This window comes from Talaromyces proteolyticus, assembly GCF_021365285.1.
Source record: "Talaromyces proteolyticus strain PMI_201 chromosome Unknown BGW36scaffold_5, whole genome shotgun sequence".
NCBI classification, from domain to species: Eukaryota; Fungi; Ascomycota; class Eurotiomycetes; order Eurotiales; family Trichocomaceae; genus Talaromyces; species Talaromyces proteolyticus.
Window position 1 is genome coordinate 577,051 of NW_025764281.1, and position 16,385 is coordinate 593,435.

At 46.9% G+C, this 16,385-nt stretch overlaps 7 protein-coding genes across 7 annotated transcripts; 4 read left to right on the forward strand and 3 right to left on the reverse strand.

Moving 5' to 3' along the window:
- Positions 1-23: 23 nt before the first annotated feature.
- On the forward strand, positions 24-1,741 carry BGW36DRAFT_376126 (mitochondrial K+-H+ exchange-related-domain-containing protein). Its single transcript, XM_046215846.1, has 3 exons — positions 24-851; positions 908-963; positions 1,019-1,741. Exons 1-3 carry the CDS (start codon positions 424-426, stop codon positions 1,357-1,359), a joined length of 825 nt encoding a protein of 274 aa, XP_046072918.1. The 5' UTR covers positions 24-423; the 3' UTR covers positions 1,360-1,741.
- BGW36DRAFT_376128 (S-adenosyl-L-methionine-dependent methyltransferase) lies at positions 1,734-2,774 on the forward strand (the record flags this gene model as incomplete). The annotated part of the gene is made up of 2 exons (XM_046215847.1): positions 1,734-1,916; positions 1,983-2,774. Exons 1-2 carry the CDS (start codon positions 1,824-1,826, stop codon positions 2,769-2,771), a joined length of 882 nt encoding a protein of 293 aa, XP_046072919.1. The 5' UTR covers positions 1,734-1,823.
- Positions 2,775-4,039, reverse strand: BGW36DRAFT_339559 (putative mitochondrial outer membrane protein). The gene is made up of 3 exons (XM_046213038.1): positions 3,656-4,039; positions 3,361-3,600; positions 2,775-3,303 (listed from the first exon to the last, which is right to left on the reverse strand). Exons 1-3 carry the CDS (start codon positions 3,944-3,946, stop codon positions 2,905-2,907), a joined length of 930 nt encoding a protein of 309 aa, XP_046072920.1. The 5' UTR covers positions 3,947-4,039; the 3' UTR covers positions 2,775-2,904.
- Positions 4,040-4,959: 920 nt separating this feature from the next.
- Positions 4,960-7,183, forward strand: BGW36DRAFT_376131 (uncharacterized protein). Its single transcript, XM_046215848.1, has 3 exons — positions 4,960-5,368; positions 5,432-5,592; positions 5,649-7,183. Exons 1-3 carry the CDS (start codon positions 5,334-5,336, stop codon positions 6,986-6,988), a joined length of 1,536 nt encoding a protein of 511 aa, XP_046072921.1. The 5' UTR covers positions 4,960-5,333; the 3' UTR covers positions 6,989-7,183.
- BGW36DRAFT_376136 (DUF543 domain protein) lies at positions 7,184-8,093 on the reverse strand. Its single transcript, XM_046215849.1, has 4 exons — positions 8,013-8,093; positions 7,864-7,949; positions 7,610-7,760; positions 7,184-7,509 (listed from the first exon to the last, which is right to left on the reverse strand). The coding sequence occupies exons 2-4, from the start codon at positions 7,936-7,938 to the stop codon at positions 7,451-7,453; spliced, it is 285 nt and encodes a 94-aa protein (XP_046072922.1). The 5' UTR covers positions 7,939-7,949; positions 8,013-8,093; the 3' UTR covers positions 7,184-7,450.
- Positions 8,094-8,247: 154 nt separating this feature from the next.
- BGW36DRAFT_339563 (Urb2/Npa2 family-domain-containing protein) lies at positions 8,248-13,350 on the forward strand. Its single transcript, XM_046213039.1, has 3 exons — positions 8,248-8,328; positions 8,413-9,228; positions 9,279-13,350. The coding sequence occupies exons 1-3, from the start codon at positions 8,311-8,313 to the stop codon at positions 12,891-12,893; spliced, it is 4,449 nt and encodes a 1,482-aa protein (XP_046072923.1). The 5' UTR covers positions 8,248-8,310; the 3' UTR covers positions 12,894-13,350.
- Positions 13,351-14,743: 1,393 nt separating this feature from the next.
- Positions 14,744-16,246, reverse strand: BGW36DRAFT_426167 (uncharacterized protein; the record flags this gene model as incomplete). The annotated part of the gene is made up of 1 exon (XM_046220225.1): positions 14,744-16,246. The coding sequence occupies one exon, from the start codon at positions 16,244-16,246 to the stop codon at positions 14,744-14,746; it is 1,503 nt and encodes a 500-aa protein (XP_046072924.1).
- Positions 16,247-16,385: the final 139 nt, after the last annotated feature.

Here is a 16,385-nt window from a genome sequence, read left to right on the forward strand (position 1 = left end):
TGCAGCCTGGCCGCAAACTCTGTCCTATGTTTTTTTTTTTTTTTTGGTTTTTTTTGCACACACAAATTGCACATGTGAATTAAGCACCAAGGTATGAATACAAAACATTAGCTTATTCAAGGAGAAAAGGTCGCGCAACCAAGTCAAGACGCACGATCGGCTTTGGCCTCGTCTGTGGAGCGTAATTTACGTGTTTCTGATTGGAAAACCGATACGGCCTTGGCCAGTGGAATGACGTCTCCGACACATGTGCAGTTATCTTCTTCTCCGCAACCCGGCCAGCCAGCCGTCTTACTACACCAACGCTGCCACTGCTCATATGCACCTCCTAAAAGCATGAGACCTATACCGGTGTCTTCCATTTGCCTGCGATAGGGGCTTCCTCACCCATCGACCCGCCAATCCCTTAGTTCCGCCACTGCCATGCGTCTCTTCCTCATCCCCATCTCGACGAGACGGGCCTTTGTATACTGCCAGTCACCACAATTTAGAACAATCGGGGTCATCGATCGAATTACGGATAAGGCTGCTGCAACATGGGCGAAGTGGGAGCGTGCAGAGAAAGGCTGGAAGAAGCAGCTCGTGACATATGGCCATGTCATTCTACAGAGAATTCCATATGAGGAATGGGGCTTGAAGAGCATTCCTCCGTTGAACACACGGCAGTTGATCGAGGAGTCTAAAAGGGATCACCCCATTGACGTTATGTTCCCTGGAAATGCAATTAAAAAGGACCAGGTTCTAAGCGTTTTGAGAACGCTAGGTACCGAACGCCAGGAATTAGATCGGAGGAAGATGTGGTGGTGTTTCGGGATTGCCCCTTTAACTGCTCCAATAGCGCTTATTCCAGTGTATGACTCAAATACTCGTCAAAGTAGAAGCTCCGCTGATATGGTGTTTTGTTTAGAGTACCTAATATCCCTTTCTTTTACCTTGTTTACCGGGGTTGGTCGCATTGGCGAGGTAAGCTCGACTGCCTAGAATACGTTCACTACAATGTCCACTAACCAAGTCCCAGCTTTGAATGGCTCTAGACACCTTGTGTATCTACTCGATCATGATATGGCCAAGCCCCATGCATTCACCCGGCTTGAGAAATTCTACTCCACTCGTTTACTGCGTGGCGAAGCGCAAGGTAAGATCGCGTTGAAACCCGGATCAATGCCAGAAGAACCCGATGGTAGAGAACGTTTGCTTCTAGAGAAAGAAGACGGTAGAGAGCTGGGTGAGATTCTTGAGGCACCGGGTATCGCTATCGAAGTTGAGCGCGCTGTCCTACAAATCAGAAAGAAATTGGAAGCCGAACAGCAACCCAAGAAGCAAGCCAGGTCTGAGAACGATGAGAAGAAAAACTTTTAGACTCTCACGTTGATTGGGTTGGAGGATGTAAGATATGGCACAGCCAGTGCCGACAATAACCGCTCCGCTTCGAACTAGGCAGAGGATGTGATTCACGCATACCTTGTTTGATTTTGCATGCTCTCGGGGTAGTGAATTATAGATCAACCGGCGTACTGATAGATTTTGTTGAGATAACGTTTGAAAGCGGGATTTGGTGTATGTACAATAGCGATGAAATGCCAAAACGCTTGAACATTGAATGTTCCGAGTCAATCGTTCTGATCGCTCTTTGGTATTATTTAGTTGACCTGGATATATGACTCATAAAATCAACACCATGGCAAAGACTGGAATACGAAGTCTTGGCACTATGCATTTTCATATATAGCTCTCATGTAACGCCCACGAATAGTTTTCATTTTTAGACTTATTTACAATCACATTTCTTGGTACATTTATAAGACAGAAAAATAGCAGTCAAAATGTCACAGCCAAAGACAATTCAGTCCAGCCTCCCAGGCGATCCAAATGTCAGCTATATTGATACAGTACATGCATACGATCAATGGGCTAATGCAAGTTTAAGACCTATTCAACCCCTCTCCCACATACTATCTAATTGTGGCTTACTGTGTAAACAGGTTTACGATGGCGATGGCAATTTTCTTCAAGCCCTCGACACAATTGAAATGCGGTCGTTGCTGGCCATGTTTCTGGCTCATGTGAAAATGTATCTACAATCAGAGGTATTAGAAAATGTCAAGCTAGTCGACATGGGCTGCGGCACGGGCAGAAACACTTTGCAACTTATATCGACCATCGCGAGCTCAGGGGCCGACAGCGTTTTCCGAAATACGCTGATCGTGGGTTTAGACGCTTCAAATGGCATGCTAGATGTCGCGCGCAAGGCGATACAGAAAACACAACCAAGCACTCGCAGAACTACAGAAGCTGCTGCTAATACACCAACCGTGACGCTCGCACAGTTTGATCTACTCACGCAATCGCCCACGGAAACTTTGGACCGGGCGCGTAATGCGGACGGTATAATATCCACGCTTGTTCTCGAACATATCCCGCTAGATGTCTATTTCGCCAGTGCCGCCTTGCTCCTTCGATCGGGTGCATATCTGCTCGTGACGAATATGCACGCTGATATGGGAAGGATTAGTCAAGCGGGTTTTATTGACCCGGAAACGGGGAAGAAGGTCCGCCCAACACGCAGCTATGCGCATGAAATAACTGATGTGGTAGCGGAGGCGACGAGAGCTGGGTTTGAGATTGTACCGTTGCAGGCTGCGCCGGGAAGGACGATTGATGGTGTGATTGAGCGGACGGTGACGGAAGATTTGGTTGGGAGTCTTGGAGAAAGGTCAGCTAAGTATGTTGGTGTTACCGTTTGGTTTGGCGTTTGTTTTAGGAAGAAATGAAGAGTGAATATGCATCGATTGAAGTGTTGTGCTCTGAGAAGAGACGGGACTTGATTGGCCCATATTTTACAGATATCATACATGTCTATAGTGAAACAAAAAAAAGTTAAAGTAGCACCGTTTCAACGATCCTCTAAAAGTACTTTTCAAATAGTCTTTGTTGATGTTGCACAAGATTTTCGTGTTTCGATAGCAGTCTCGCAAGCCCGTTATATTTCCATTTCATAGAGCCATCGAGTAGGAGATGAGTGTACGCAAAAACACTGGCGTCGAATAATCCAGGGCGGTCTCGGTCGAAGAAGAATTCTGCTGTGCCTAGGAGTGTCGAAAGGGCTTGGAAAGCATCGTCTGCATCAGCCTCGAGATCATTGACATTGATAAAGTTGGAATGCTTGAGCAGTTCATCCCGAGCGGCCTGTTGCAGCTGCACGGCAAGTGTCGCCTGCACTATGGCATTAGATGTTGAGGGATCGATGTATCGTTTCCGCGCCACTTTATCGAAATTCAACTCATTCAGATAAAATTGATATAACTGTTCTCCCCATTAGTGGCCAGTCCCGCAGTTACCTCGGTTATGCAAATCACTTACCCATGCGGTGCGTATCCGCTGATCTAATAACGACATATATACGTCAAACCGCACGTTCAGTTGCTGTTCTTCTTCACAATGGACCTCCTCAATAGCCCATTTTTGTAGTTTATTCGAAGGAATTGGGTCTAAGCTGTCGGCTGGTAGTGCGGGATAGAGAAACGGGAGGGCGCCGGTCGGAGATGCATGGTTATTTGAGGGGACAAGATCAAAGTCGATGCCAACAAATTTCAAATAAGACTGGATTATTGATCAGCATTGTCTATCCACCACGCTTTGTTTCCTAGCTCCATACCTGCCACTTTAAGCATTGCGGGTTAAAGGACGGCGCCCCTTTCCTGGCGTCGTCAGGATCAATGAAGACAAAGAGTCTATTTCTGATGGACTGGCCAGTGTGGCCTTTGGGAGCCTCATCCGCGTTATATGTGACAAGGGGGAAACGATCGAAAATCTGTTTTATCGGAGTTGGGACGCTGAAAAGTGTTCGTTTGGGAAGCTGGGTTGGAGGAGAGGATGGCGGGCGACTTTCGGGTTGAGGCTCATTTTCGGCCGGCGCAGGACCGTCTGCGCCGTTTTTAGACGGCATAGGCAATGGAGCCTGCTCCTCGGTATCGGTTGCCAAGAGAAGTATAATGCGGCTTTATCAGGAACTACCTGCTGTCCCTCGAGAAGCTTGACGGGCAACAATTATTCAATTGTTCAATTGTTTGGAGAGCGGCATTATTTTCGGAGTCGCCAGCCCTCACCGCCTGCGAGCATCACCCAATAGGGAGTTAGCCAGTAATAGAGCTCCCATTGGACACTACGCCTCACAAGCCTGATTTGGGTTTATGGCCCGACAGCCTCAGGCATCAGGGGCTATATGCTTGGGAGTATGGCTCGTGTCCATGGTCGAATAATATTGAAGCATAAAGAGCTAGACGAAGCTAGCTAGTTAAAATTAGTGTGAAGAATGGATGCAAGTGGGATAAACAGTCGCCTAAAGTATTTTAATGCTATCCTTTATAGTTTCAAGAACTATTCAAGAAGCTTTTGACTCTCGTAGAGTGGGTGTGTCGTTATACTAGTAGCATTGAATGCATAACCTTGTAATTCAATCTCCACATGTGCGAGATCCAAACAAAATAAGTTTGGCAATGTACTACAAATCCTCACCATAGCAAGCCCCAATTAGGTACTTCGGAAACGTAAAGGTAGACAAGTCCAGAGACATCTTGCTGCAAAAGCCGCTTGAGGTACGTAGCTACTGCTATTGGAGTCTCACAAACTGTCAATATCTTGTTGAGGACATATGAGAAATTCTACTACTGTAGATGTGCCTTCCTGGCTTCTCTCGTTTGTCGAAACTCTACGGTCGTTTACATCGTCGCCGTTTTAGACTGTTCCTGAATAATCCCTTTTCAGACATTAGCTTAGAGATTGGAAGACCGCGTATAATAAATATCAAAAACAATTTGTTGGTATTCGTGCCAAAATTCAAGGTAGATTGCTGTTTGGCGTCATACTTGGTTATCGATTTTGAATATCGACTCTTAAATATATCAACGCTCGGCGAGGCGATGCAGGATGGATGGATGTGACTGCCGAGTCCGAGCTATGCCCGATCCAGGCCGACTTGCCGACCTTATTGTCTAATGTTCAGCGTGACTGAGTAATCAGCCCTTCCACTGTTCTCCAAACCCCACCAACACTCCAGGGTAATCCTTCTGTGCTGTTGATTTCGATATTTGGCCCCTGGATTCTACTTCTGCCTGCTGTTTTGGTTTTCATTTTCATCGCAACGGACTCTTTATTCAACCCGACTCCTCTCGGAATCTTCGGTAGCGCTTGGGAATTGCCGTTCTTGTCGCATTGTGTGTCCAGCATTGCATGTCGAGCTTTTCATGAATTTCAACAAAAGGTTTATCTTATGAAGACCAACCAATCCCATTGCTACCGGGTTTCCTTCAAATTTGCATCGTCAACTCGTTAATATGCCTCTGGACGAAGAAGGAGCGAAGTGGTCATGGTGAGTTTCCTTGCCATGCAAGTCATATGTTACATCGGTAGTGATAGGGGTTGATTCCATAAGCGAACCATGCATTCGCGGACATCGCTCGTCCAAATGTCAGCATTTCGACCGTCTTATGATGAAGGTCCCTAAAGCAGGTCGTCCCCTAGCAAAATGCCCGCATCCGAAAGGCTCATGCAGTTGTCAGCGGGTGTATGCAGTCATGGTGCGGATACCTAAAGGTTTGTACGATCGGAGATGCAAATATACCATAGTTGTATGCTGACGAACTCTCAAGGATCGACTTGCCTGTGCAGACCTTTGTATGAAGTTCCCGCCAGCTCAGCACAGGCACAATCGACTCCCGGGACACCGTCAGTTACATCGACTGCTTCTACTCCAGGAAGGGTCCAGAAGCAATCGCGGCGACAAAGCAGCATACACACTGTTCCGAATAATATTGTGAAGGCATTGAATAATGAATGGCAGCAACCTGGAAATGGTATATTCGCAACACAAACGACGATTGAACCCAAGTATTCAACTAATACGAGCTCCCTATCGAGTATTAATGTTGGCACTCCCGAAAAGCCCTTGACGCCGGAGCTGAAATCCGAGGATGAGATCAACGCACCTATACTTGCGAATAAAGATGGTGGATGCTGCTCGGGAGAATCAGCACCTGTTGCTGCAGCACCTCCGCCACGTTCCTGTTGCGCGGGGCCATCTAGTACGGAAAACGAACGAGACTTGACCGATAAACCAAAAAATTCGGGTTACATGTCGTCATGGGAGCCATCGCCTCATATGGGGCAGCTGTTGTGGAATAGCTCATTTCAAAATGACCATTACCCCGCCCAGAGCACAAATTATCCGGCAGTCAATCACCCGTCTCCATTCTATGTCAACCAGTTACATCTGGAATCTCCCCTCATATCTCAATCGCACTACCTACCTAACGGAGCTTCCAATAACCCTCTTCTATTCAACTCCGCGAGGAATCCTCCAGATATGCATTCTACCTTCGCTGGAGAAAACAGTCATGCTTGTTCTTGTGGTGAAAACTGTCAATGCCTGGGATGCGCTAGCCACCCATTCAACGAAACGACCAGACAGCATGTACAAAAGATGGGCTATATGATGAGTATCGGCGAAGATGACGAGAGACTGGATAAAGCGACACCATTCAAGGGGCAAGATAGCCCATCATTACGTACCCCTAAGATGTCACCCAATGATGTGCAAAGACCACAGGCGGTCCCGACATTTACCGACAATGCTGTGCTACCATCAAGTTTCGAGCATACCCTGTCTTCTACCGACCCTTTTGGGACAGATGGATATATGCAACCGTCAGAGTATTACACAATCGAGTATCCGGTGGGGCTGAGCCTTTGCTCGAATGTATCAGGTAATTGCCAGTGCGGAAACGACTGCAGCTGTGTAGGATGCCTGACACATAGTGGCCACAACGGAGTGGCTTTAGAGACTCCCGCAAATGAAAGCAGACAAATAGCCCCGGAGATGGTACCTCAACAATCGAGTGGATATATAAACTATGCGCCAGAGCCTCGCGCCCTCGATCAATACTCACCCTCCGCCCTCAGCCCGCCGTTGGTTGAAACACCACTTGTATAAATTTTCAAAACGTGGAAACATCAAGTGTATGATTTGATGAACAGAGATACCCCTAAATACGCCTTCATACAATTGATTTATGATCTCCTCTAAATAACGATGCACTGCAGTTTGCAGTCAAGGGCTCGAACAAGCTATCGGCTACGGCTATGTTAGGCATCGTTAGTATCTAGACGAATATAGCAGAATTAAATGCATGTATTGATGAACAAAAGAAACAAGCTGGTTTCATAATGAGTAACGGGTAGTAAAATATGAGATCTAGATCCAAAGAAGTGCTATCCCTGTTTGTCTTCACCTGGTTCATGTCTCCTGTACAGATATTGTACATGCAAGGGAAACGTCTATCGATTGGCAACATTAAAATAAACCCCTCCATCCTCTAGCATAGATCCGTCCTAATTTATCAGGCGCGTAGAAGGGTTAATACCGAATAATTCAAAGAAGCATCAACGGCGTCTTTCACGACCTAGACTGGCGCAGGGCATCCGTGACTGGACTATCACCTCGTCGGAAAGCGTCTATTTCCAAGAATTCAATTAGCATATTCTCTAACATCATGCCACTGCCAGTCCCGATTTTTCGTCCGTAGGTTACATATATATGGTATGGATCACGTACAGTCGGCTTCCTCATATGCGCGACCAGCACCAAAACCGAGGCCAACCCAGGCAGGCCAAGCTCTGCGCTTGAATAGTAGAACCGAAAGAACAACACCAAATCCGAGGCCAACTGAAGAGCGAACGATTAAGGAGGAGACGGCATGATCCCACTAGCATACAAAAGCATTCCATTAGCCGTCGCCATTGCGCACATAGAAGTTCCAATTGGAAAGGCAAGTTAATCGCTGTCAGCGGAATCAAAGCTCAGCTTACCTTCTCGTTGAGGAGAGCTTCGCTGACGGGCTTGTTGGAGCGCGCAACGGGCTTCGACTCGGTGGATTCGGCCATTGTGGGGGTAACTGCGATGCGAAATACGGAATGAGTATATATCGGAAACCTAGAAAGCGAGTAAACCAGCTCACCTGCACTCTTTGGGTGATTACTCGAAAGGCGAATTGTTCAGCAGGCGAAATGGCGAACGTCCAGTACAATTTGAGGATGTAGGTCAACATCCGCCTTCCTTCCGCCGGTCGGAAAAACTAGGCTCGGATCAGTCGCTCCTGCCTGAGGATGCCTGAGGATCCCGCTGTGCCGTTATTGGCCTGATAGTGCGGAGCTTGTGATAAAGCGTTTTTTTTATCTATCAAAAATGAAAAACAATACCTGAGCTTGCAACTGCGATTTCTCGACGACCTCGACGCGACAAGAGCTTTGGTGGCCATGGCGCCCATCAAGGACGTGAGTTTTGTTTATTCTACACCCAATTACCCCGTATATAATGCACAACAAGAATCTAAGGCTAAACCCATACCTTGAACGCAGGCCGTTGGATCGTCGCAAGAAGCTCTTTTGAGTCTGGAGAAGAGCACTGCGAACAGTGACACGCAACTGAACAATGCGGCGCGGATTATCAAACTGGATTTGTTATCGTCGACAGACTTAGCTCACACGAAACCTGATCTGAACACCAAGCCCGCTCCTAAGGAAGAATGGGTCCTGCGGTGGCTACTCAAGCGATTCAAGAGCAAACCATACCGGCTACAACCCCTCTCTTACGTGCTCTTGCAGAAACTTATCCAAAGGATTCCACCGAAAGCAATTGCTGTAATATTTACAGACTACAAATTCTCGCAGTTGGTCAAGGATATCGTTGAAGATTTGGAGAACGCTGTTTTCGCGTCACTTCGAGACGATACCGTCAAAGTGCCCGTGCCCTCGGGCTCGGAGACCAGTACTACACTCAACCAATCGCCTATTCGATCCAAGAAGCGAAAAAGAGGCGAGAATACGGCAAATCGGGATGAGGATATATTGGGGTTTCAGCAACCCAGAGCCGCAGTTGACGCCTACGTCAATTTCTTGGATTTCCTCTTCGTCCTTACGACATTGGTGAACAGTCATGAAAATAGCGGTAGTGTATCGCAAATACACCTTCGGCAAGCGTTACGGACGGAATCTGCCTTTGTCGCCCCGATCCTGGGAAAACTGTTCAGAGCCTCTGCTTATCTGGTAGCGGAATTTGCCAAAGAGAAGCGTAGCTCGGAGTTACAGCGTTTGATAAAAGCAAGCACAGCTGTTTTTATTCTTTGGGAGTTAAGCAGAAGTAATGTTGATGGTACTGGGAAAAATAATGTTAATGTAAGTCGACCACCGAAGGGTAGTGGTGAGACTACTAATTATCGTCACAGGTTGCTTTCTCAGACCACTGCTTTGTTGAGTCTATGCGGCTTTATCTCCTCGTCCTCTCCATTGGAGGCGTGCCCGATGGTGCAGATTTCATAGTTCATTCTATCGAAAAGTTAATTGCCCTTCATGTCGTTCTTCCAGCACGAAATGCCTTTATGGATGCAGGGGGTTTAGGGATTGATTATTCAAAAGACGATGATCCTGATTGGAGTGCTGTACAGCCAGTTACAGCCACTTTCAGACCACTTCTGGCAGTCAAGTCAAGTGAAAATGTCGATTGCAGTGGAATTGAGACTCCACCGTCCAGCAAAGCTGTCTGTATCTTTGCCCCAACTTGGAAACCAGCCGAACTCGTCCCAACGTTTTATAATATTATTGCTCGATCTGTGCCAAGGGATTCGTTTCGTCGTCAGGCAAACGAAGCTTCGTGGCTTGAAACTGCGTTTGTGGCACTTGCAGAATTGGCTTATTCAATGACTAAGGACAAAAATGGCAACATATCTGGATTTATCCCTCAGTTGGAGCAACTGTTCATCGTTGTCCGTGCATGTAACATAAAACTCTCTCTACACACCTTTCTTACGCATGCTGCATATACAGGTCTTCTTAAGGGAAAGGACAGACCGCAAGAAGTGCACTGGGGACTGACAGCGCTACTCATCGAACTTGGAGTCGATATTTTTCTACCAAATTCTGGATTCAAAGACTCGAAGCGTCTGTTAGATGCCCTTTGCCAAACACTATATCATATCCGCAATGATCAGGTCAGTCGGCAAATATTCCAAACAGTCAAAGCGAATGTGGTTATCCCCCTTCTGCGGGCATTCGCTGGCGCGAGAGACCTTCCTTCTTTTATTACATTATGGCGTGAACAGTTACGCGACATAGAAATTGCACGAGGAGCAGGAGATTCCAAGGACACATACTCTGTTTGGGAAGATGACGATTTGGGCATAGCATTCCGAGAAGTGATGAAGATATCTTTGAGTGAAGCACAATTTAGATCACAGCTCCAAAGCGCTATGGCAGAAGTCACATCAACTACAGGGGCTATATCAAACTCGCCAGAGTTGTATGCTTCCGTTGTCCTACTGGAGATCAGCTCAAATGTGTGGGGTCAGCATGGCGTCCCAGGTTTAGAAACTGAGTCGGTGACCGGTCTGGCCAAGGCAATTAACAAATCACTTCTGCTTCGTGACAATGTGCACTGGAAATGGCGACTATGGAGGCTGGCAAAGAACCTGCTTCCGACTAGTCTGAAGAACCCTCTTAATGGTCCAAATGATCTAGCTCAGAGTCTCGAGAAGAGGGCGTTGAGAGTAATGCAAAGCGCCTATGAACAGCAGAATCCTGTTGATCTACGAGAATGCTTTGAAGCTTGTCGATTCTTACTTCAAATAACACGAGATTTGCAGCACATCTCTCCAAATGAGGAAACGGTACCGCAATCTCTACTTGATAATGTCACAGGGCTATTCAAAACCCTCATTGCGTCTGAAAAAAAGGGGTTGCTTAGCTGGAATGGTCGTATCGAGGATATAAGATCGCCATCCCAACTCGGGATCGCCTATGTCGTGTGTATTATGGAATTTCCCGGTATATGGCACCAGGTTCCTTCCAAGTCTGCGGAGAATTTTATTCATCATCTCCTGCTCTTGGCTGGGCGGACAAAACAACATGTCAAGAACTCGGAGAGTGCAACCTTTTATCAATTATGGGAAGTCATGGTTTCATACGAGTATCTCCTCGATATTCCAAAACTTTGCTCGAGTATTGTCCAAGTACTCTTCCGAGACCTCCAAACCAATTCAGCTCACCGAGCTTTGGTTCTCAGTTTCCTGCCTCGAATTCCGATTCGTTTACATGGAGTCGATGGCGCTAAAGAGGTCATGGCGTCTTTTTTAAATGAACACAAGCTTTCTCCCGAGTCAATCCCTGACGCGATATCATTGATGGCTAAATGGTGTTGGGAATCCGCTCAAATCGATCATACAGCCAGAGAGTGGATTGCGTCGAATCTGCCATTGCAATGTTCCACTAATGACATTTACACGCTGCGATCTTATCGGTCATTAGTTGAAACCGTTTTTGAGGGAGAACTCGAAGCATGCAAGTCGACTGAATTGCACAAATTTCTAAAACGGTACTATAAAATTGCATCCCACGGCGTATCTGATGCTGTCGAGATGGAGGCAGCCGATCAGAATCGCAACCTGTCCTTGAAACTGGTTCTCGTCGGCGTTTTGTTACGACTACTATCGGTACATTGTGACGAGTTGAACGACCCTAAGCTGTTGAAAGACATTACTCGACAGAGACGAAAAATGTTTCAGTCTATGTTGAATAGCCTTGACAGTTGCAAACAACTTTTGGATGAAGATGAATCAAATAACAAGGCTGCAATTGGGCTTGCCACGACACTATACGTTTTGGAAGAGTTCCAGGACCTGCTCCAACAGAAAGAGAAGGCTAGTCGGAAATTGACTGATATTTACAAGAATATTCCGAGGATTTCAGACAAATGGGGGCATTATTTACAGAAAATCATTCAGCAACAGCTATTGCGGGGTGTTCCGAATGAAGACAGACTTACTCTAGATGACCCGAACGTTACAGACGTTGTCAACCTGCGCCGACTATATGCGGAAGACCAACAGCGATACGTGCAAGTCACGACAGCCCAGCTGGAAGCTATGAACAACGAAGGACGCATTAAAACTATTCGCAAGCTAAGAAGTAATGGCTTTTATGGACCCATTGGGTCATGCCGGCTGATGGTTGCGGGTTTGGCCGTGTCTTGTCTAGATGACATTCCCGAGAAAGGCAGTGCCGAAGCGCGAGAGCTTTCTTTCCTCTGTACTGCTCTGACGGATACAATACAGGATAGCCAGGCCATTGAGCAGTTTTCTCTTGCTGCAGAATGTCTCGATATTCTACTCCGACTGCACCCTCGAGGCGTCTCTCAGTACAATATCGATAAGTGCCTCTCGACAGTCTCCAAAACGATGTCCAAACTCTCTTCTCTGGATGTCAACGAAGTCTCTCCAGAATTTGCAAGCACCGTTTACACCCGTTTCTGCCGGCTCATGGGAACATTATTTGGTCTATATCGACAACAACTTGGTGGGAGATTCCATATTCTCACCCCTGCTTTGCAGGCCCTTCTCAAAGCGCTCTTCGCTCCTAGTCGGAAGCGAAAGCGCGATGCAGGATCATCGAGACTGTCGCCAATGCACCGTGCTCTAGGCATTCCCCATGCAGTAATGTTCTCTCGCCTCCTCTCCTCGCTCTGCGATCCTACCGTGTCAGCAGTTTCTCGTCCAACTCGTGGTGGAGCTAGCCGTGACGGGCTGATCGACCAGACAAAGACAGCCAAGCTTAAAGCCGGACAGCATCTCCGTATCATTATCGAGAGTTATGCGCAGCATATGCTAGACTCCCCCATCAGCGCGGAAATGAAGGCGGCCCTGCTCCCTGGGCTGTACGCGGTGCTAGATGCGATGCCGACGGATACCAAGCGCGCCCTGAACGCGAGCATGGACGTGTCCTCGCGGGCGATATTCAAGACTCTTCATGATGACTACATCTCGTTCGGCAAGTGGAATAATAAGGGGTGATCTGTCATCTATGCCTGTGTATAGTAGAATAGTATTACCTTGCCAATACAAAAATATATGCAACATAAAACCACACAGCATCATGCCGCTATGCTTACTATCAATGATAGCTCAGAGATCGCATATTTACCCATACTTCAAATATTTCTAAGTCCGAAGCTGACTATGGATGTTTAGTGAATGGTTACATGTGTGATATACATAAAAAAGAAAATTCGTGTTCCTGAATTGGCAACACTGGCAATTGATTTTTCACCAATACTGGGGAGCCTAGTGGATTTTCTTTTTTTAGAAAGTAGCATGTCCTGGTTTATCTAGGGTCCTTCGGGTCATGAGCTCGACGAGCTTCCAATGCCCTAACATGCTGTGATTGAATTAGAATTTGCAAGTTTTGTCTTTGTAAGGACAGGATCACTAGCAGAACATATGTATCTATCTCAATTCCAATAGTGCCTCCTTTCATCTATTTTAAGTGCAGGGCCTGATCGCACAGCCACCTAATAGCAGCTTTAGTGTTTTAGAGGCTTTACAACGTCGATAATAATCGCCTGTTCGATTTTCTCTGTCAAACACTGCAGCATAAACCACTTACATAGGGGCTTAAAAGCGCGAAGTCCGCGGCTAGCTTCCCCAGTGTTGGTAGGAATGATAAGTTACACTTGCTCGAAATTGACAAAGGGAAGTAAAGCGTCGTGTAGGAAGATTAGTTGGTTCTGCTATTTATTGTATGGCTACATCTGCAAATTGTCCCCACACAAAGTTATGGAGCAGTGACTCTGCTGCTAACATCCAGATATCCGTCACAGCAACTCCGCAGCGTGGCGGTTATAATACGGCCAACTAGCTTCTTATATGCCCAGTAGATCATTGTCTCGCCAATGGGCACCACCTGTGCCGCCATCTTGTGTCAAGACAGGTCTGTTATGACCAGCAACAAGGGCATGTTCAACTACAGTGTGCCAATTGACAGCTACTCTAGCACGTCCTCGACGAGGATCGCCAAAACACGGGCGCATCTAGAAGATCAAGCCAGAGGCGCGCGATGACCACATTGATCAGGGGTGCCAGCACTTTTACGATTTGCCGTGGTGTACACGCTGGGGGCCAGGCTCCATGTTTTCTTTTCGCTACTGGGGTTGTCACCATGCGATTTCTTCTGCTTCTGCTTCCTGGGACCAGGCATGTCTGGCGATGGACGAGCGATTTCAGTCTAATCGAACAACAGCGCCGTAATGTTAGTGGCGGTATGGAAAAATACCGCCTAAATTGTAATGAAACTAATGTGATTTGAGAATAAGTGATATGGGCTAACAAAACCCCGCTAGGTTACCAGACAGCAATCTTTGTGCGAGGATTGGCTGCATTCCCCTGCTTGTGTGTTGTCCCGGTGGCACCCGGATGGATGTAGCATCAATGAATATTGGGGCCTCTCAAAACTCATGAGGCTGAAGTGGGTATCGGGATATCTGACTTGGCCGTCAAAGAAGCATATCAATGTTGCATACCTAACTCCTCCCAATTCATTGGTCATACAATCCAGGAGAAATTGTGATTCTGTTAGTTGATATTCAGATAATCAATGTGGAGTATCATTCAATGTTCCTACATTCCTCTCATCGTTATATATTCAAGATATATTTCTCTTTTAGCCTATTTACGAGATAGGCCAGTAATAACGGAGCATGATTGTTTTTGGAAACAGGCTATCAACTATCTTACTAATTGCTATCGGCGGAAAGAAGAAATTGGATATCCGTAAAAAAAAGTAAAACAAGCAGTGCTAGATCAGCTCGGAGGTCATCTGGAGTTCTCAGTCGATTTCGAACAATTATCCCAAAGATCATATCAATTTAAAAGAAGTCATCGGTTGTATCTGCACTGTCATCAAGGTAATCATCATCATCGTCATAATTGTTCTCATCCTGAATGGGAACAGTGTTAGAGGTGTCGCTGGTGTTGGTATTGCCAGTCGTTTGTCCAGCTCCTACTCGATCTTGTGCAATGCTGCTGGGGTCTCCTTGTGCCGGAGTCTGTATTCTCTGGCCAGAAGCCAGTGTTTGGTCTTGGGTTCCTTGACCGTCTACGCCGACTGCATAGGCTCCCGTTGCATTGTTCCCATAATCAGCCGACTGGGAAGAGGGCCACCCTGTTGTTGCCGAACCGGTCAATGTACCGTAGAACTGCTCCGCCTGAACCTGATAGCCCTGTAGAATTAAATTCTGTGGCTGGCTCCCCCCAGAAGTGTCATAATCAGACTGCCGCTGATCTTGCGACCCGAAAACCGTCGGAACTTGAGAACTATATCCAGAATTATCTGGATATTGGGTATAATTAGACGTCTGTTGCGCTGCTGGGGCCGTAGAGGTATAACCTGACTGCACTGGTGCGGCTACGATATTGTTGTCTGTATAGGTATCGGCTTGGGTTTGCGCAGAAGTGTTCTTGTCTCGCCGAACTAGGTCCTCAACTCCCTTCGTTAGCTGTTTGACGAATCCAACTTCGGTTTTCAATGCATTTGTATTGTCAGACTGCTCATTTCCCTGCGGATTGTCAGCCTGTGGGAACTTTAGCGCCTGCTTCATTTCATTGAACATCTTCAGAGGGCTCCCGAAGAGAGATCGTCTCTTTTTTTCCTTCTTTGAAGCTTCGGACGGTGACTGCGTGGTCAAGGTGGAGCCCACCGAGGCCGGAGGATGTATAGATCCTTCTTGGCTTCCTTGCTTCGCATACGTCTTTTCTGTTGTATTGTTGACCTTGTTCTCATGAGCTTTATGGTCGCCTTGAGTCTCCGCTTGGGGAGTGGATGACGCTGTCTGTGTTTGGGCCCTTACCTGCGCTTCTTCTACCTTTCGCTGAGGACTGACGATGGGTTTCTGTTCCGCTTTCTGTTGTTGAGACTGTAGAGTGGTGGCGGATGCCTGTGCTGTTACGATAGAAAGGCTGACTCCGTGTGAGTTAATGATCTGTGGCTGCTGCGGAGGAACTGATACGTTTACACCAGTTGGTTGAAGAGAAACAGGCTGCAAAGCCGAAATCGGTATCAACTGGCCGTTGTACATGAAAAATTGCGAAGGAGGCTGTCCGGTAACTGGAGCTTGCCCTGGAGCTGCCGGTATTGCGGTGTTGATAGGCTGCTGCAAAGGCTGCTGAAGTAGCACACCTGCTTGGGGGTTGCTATGCGGAGAGACTAGGTAATTATTGGGAATAGCTTGTTTAGGAGATGTCACGAAAATAGCTGGGTTGACTGTGGTTGTTGTCTGAGGCTCAGTCTGAGGCAGTATTCCTTCCCCATTTTGGGGTTTACTGGCATCAGTATTGATACCGGCACCGGACTCTCGCTCTGATGCTGGCATTTCTAGGTAGTTGAGCCTTCAATATTCGATGAAAAGGGTCGTAAAGTGTGGAACTTCAGTTCGATGGTATAAAGAAAAGATTTGATCGTTCAGTTACACATTATCGCTAAGATGTAAATGCATAAGATATAGAGGGAAC

What these genes read in the sequence shown, in the direction of transcription:
- BGW36DRAFT_376126 (XM_046215846.1), top strand. Translation starts at nt 424, where the DNA reads ATGCGTCTCTTCCTCATCCCCATCTCGACGAGACGGGCCTTTGTATAC. An exon ending in CCAATAGCGCTTATTCCAGT is followed by an intron (nt 852 to 907) that starts GTATGACTCAAA and finishes TGTTTTGTTTAG; the next exon opens with AGTACCTAATATCCCTTTCT. An exon ending in GGGTTGGTCGCATTGGCGAG is followed by an intron (nt 964 to 1,018) that starts GTAAGCTCGACT and finishes ACCAAGTCCCAG; the next exon opens with CTTTGAATGGCTCTAGACAC.
- BGW36DRAFT_339559 (XM_046213038.1), bottom strand. Translation starts at nt 3,946, where the DNA reads ATGCCGTCTAAAAACGGCGCAGACGGTCCTGCGCCGGCCGAAAATGAG. An exon ending in CGCAATGCTTAAAGTGGCAG is followed by an intron (nt 3,601 to 3,655) that starts GTATGGAGCTAG and finishes TCAATAATCCAG; the next exon opens with TCTTATTTGAAATTTGTTGG. An exon ending in AGCGGATACGCACCGCATGG is followed by an intron (nt 3,304 to 3,360) that starts GTAAGTGATTTG and finishes TGGGGAGAACAG; the next exon opens with TTATATCAATTTTATCTGAA.
- BGW36DRAFT_376131 (XM_046215848.1), top strand. Translation starts at nt 5,334, where the DNA reads ATGCCTCTGGACGAAGAAGGAGCGAAGTGGTCATG. An exon ending in GAAGGAGCGAAGTGGTCATG is followed by an intron (nt 5,369 to 5,431) that starts GTGAGTTTCCTT and finishes TGATTCCATAAG; the next exon opens with CGAACCATGCATTCGCGGAC. An exon ending in CATGGTGCGGATACCTAAAG is followed by an intron (nt 5,593 to 5,648) that starts GTTTGTACGATC and finishes CGAACTCTCAAG; the next exon opens with GATCGACTTGCCTGTGCAGA.
- BGW36DRAFT_376136 (XM_046215849.1), bottom strand. Translation starts at nt 7,938, where the DNA reads ATGGCCGAATCCACCGAGTCGAAGCCCGTTGCGCGCTCCAACAAGCCC. An exon ending in AAGCTCTCCTCAACGAGAAG is followed by an intron (nt 7,761 to 7,863) that starts GTAAGCTGAGCT and finishes TTTGTATGCTAG; the next exon opens with TGGGATCATGCCGTCTCCTC. An exon ending in CGCATATGAGGAAGCCGACT is followed by an intron (nt 7,510 to 7,609) that starts GTACGTGATCCA and finishes TCTTGGAAATAG; the next exon opens with ACGCTTTCCGACGAGGTGAT.
- BGW36DRAFT_339563 (XM_046213039.1), top strand. An exon ending in CTGGGAAAAATAATGTTAAT is followed by an intron (nt 9,229 to 9,278) that starts GTAAGTCGACCA and finishes TTATCGTCACAG; the next exon opens with GTTGCTTTCTCAGACCACTG.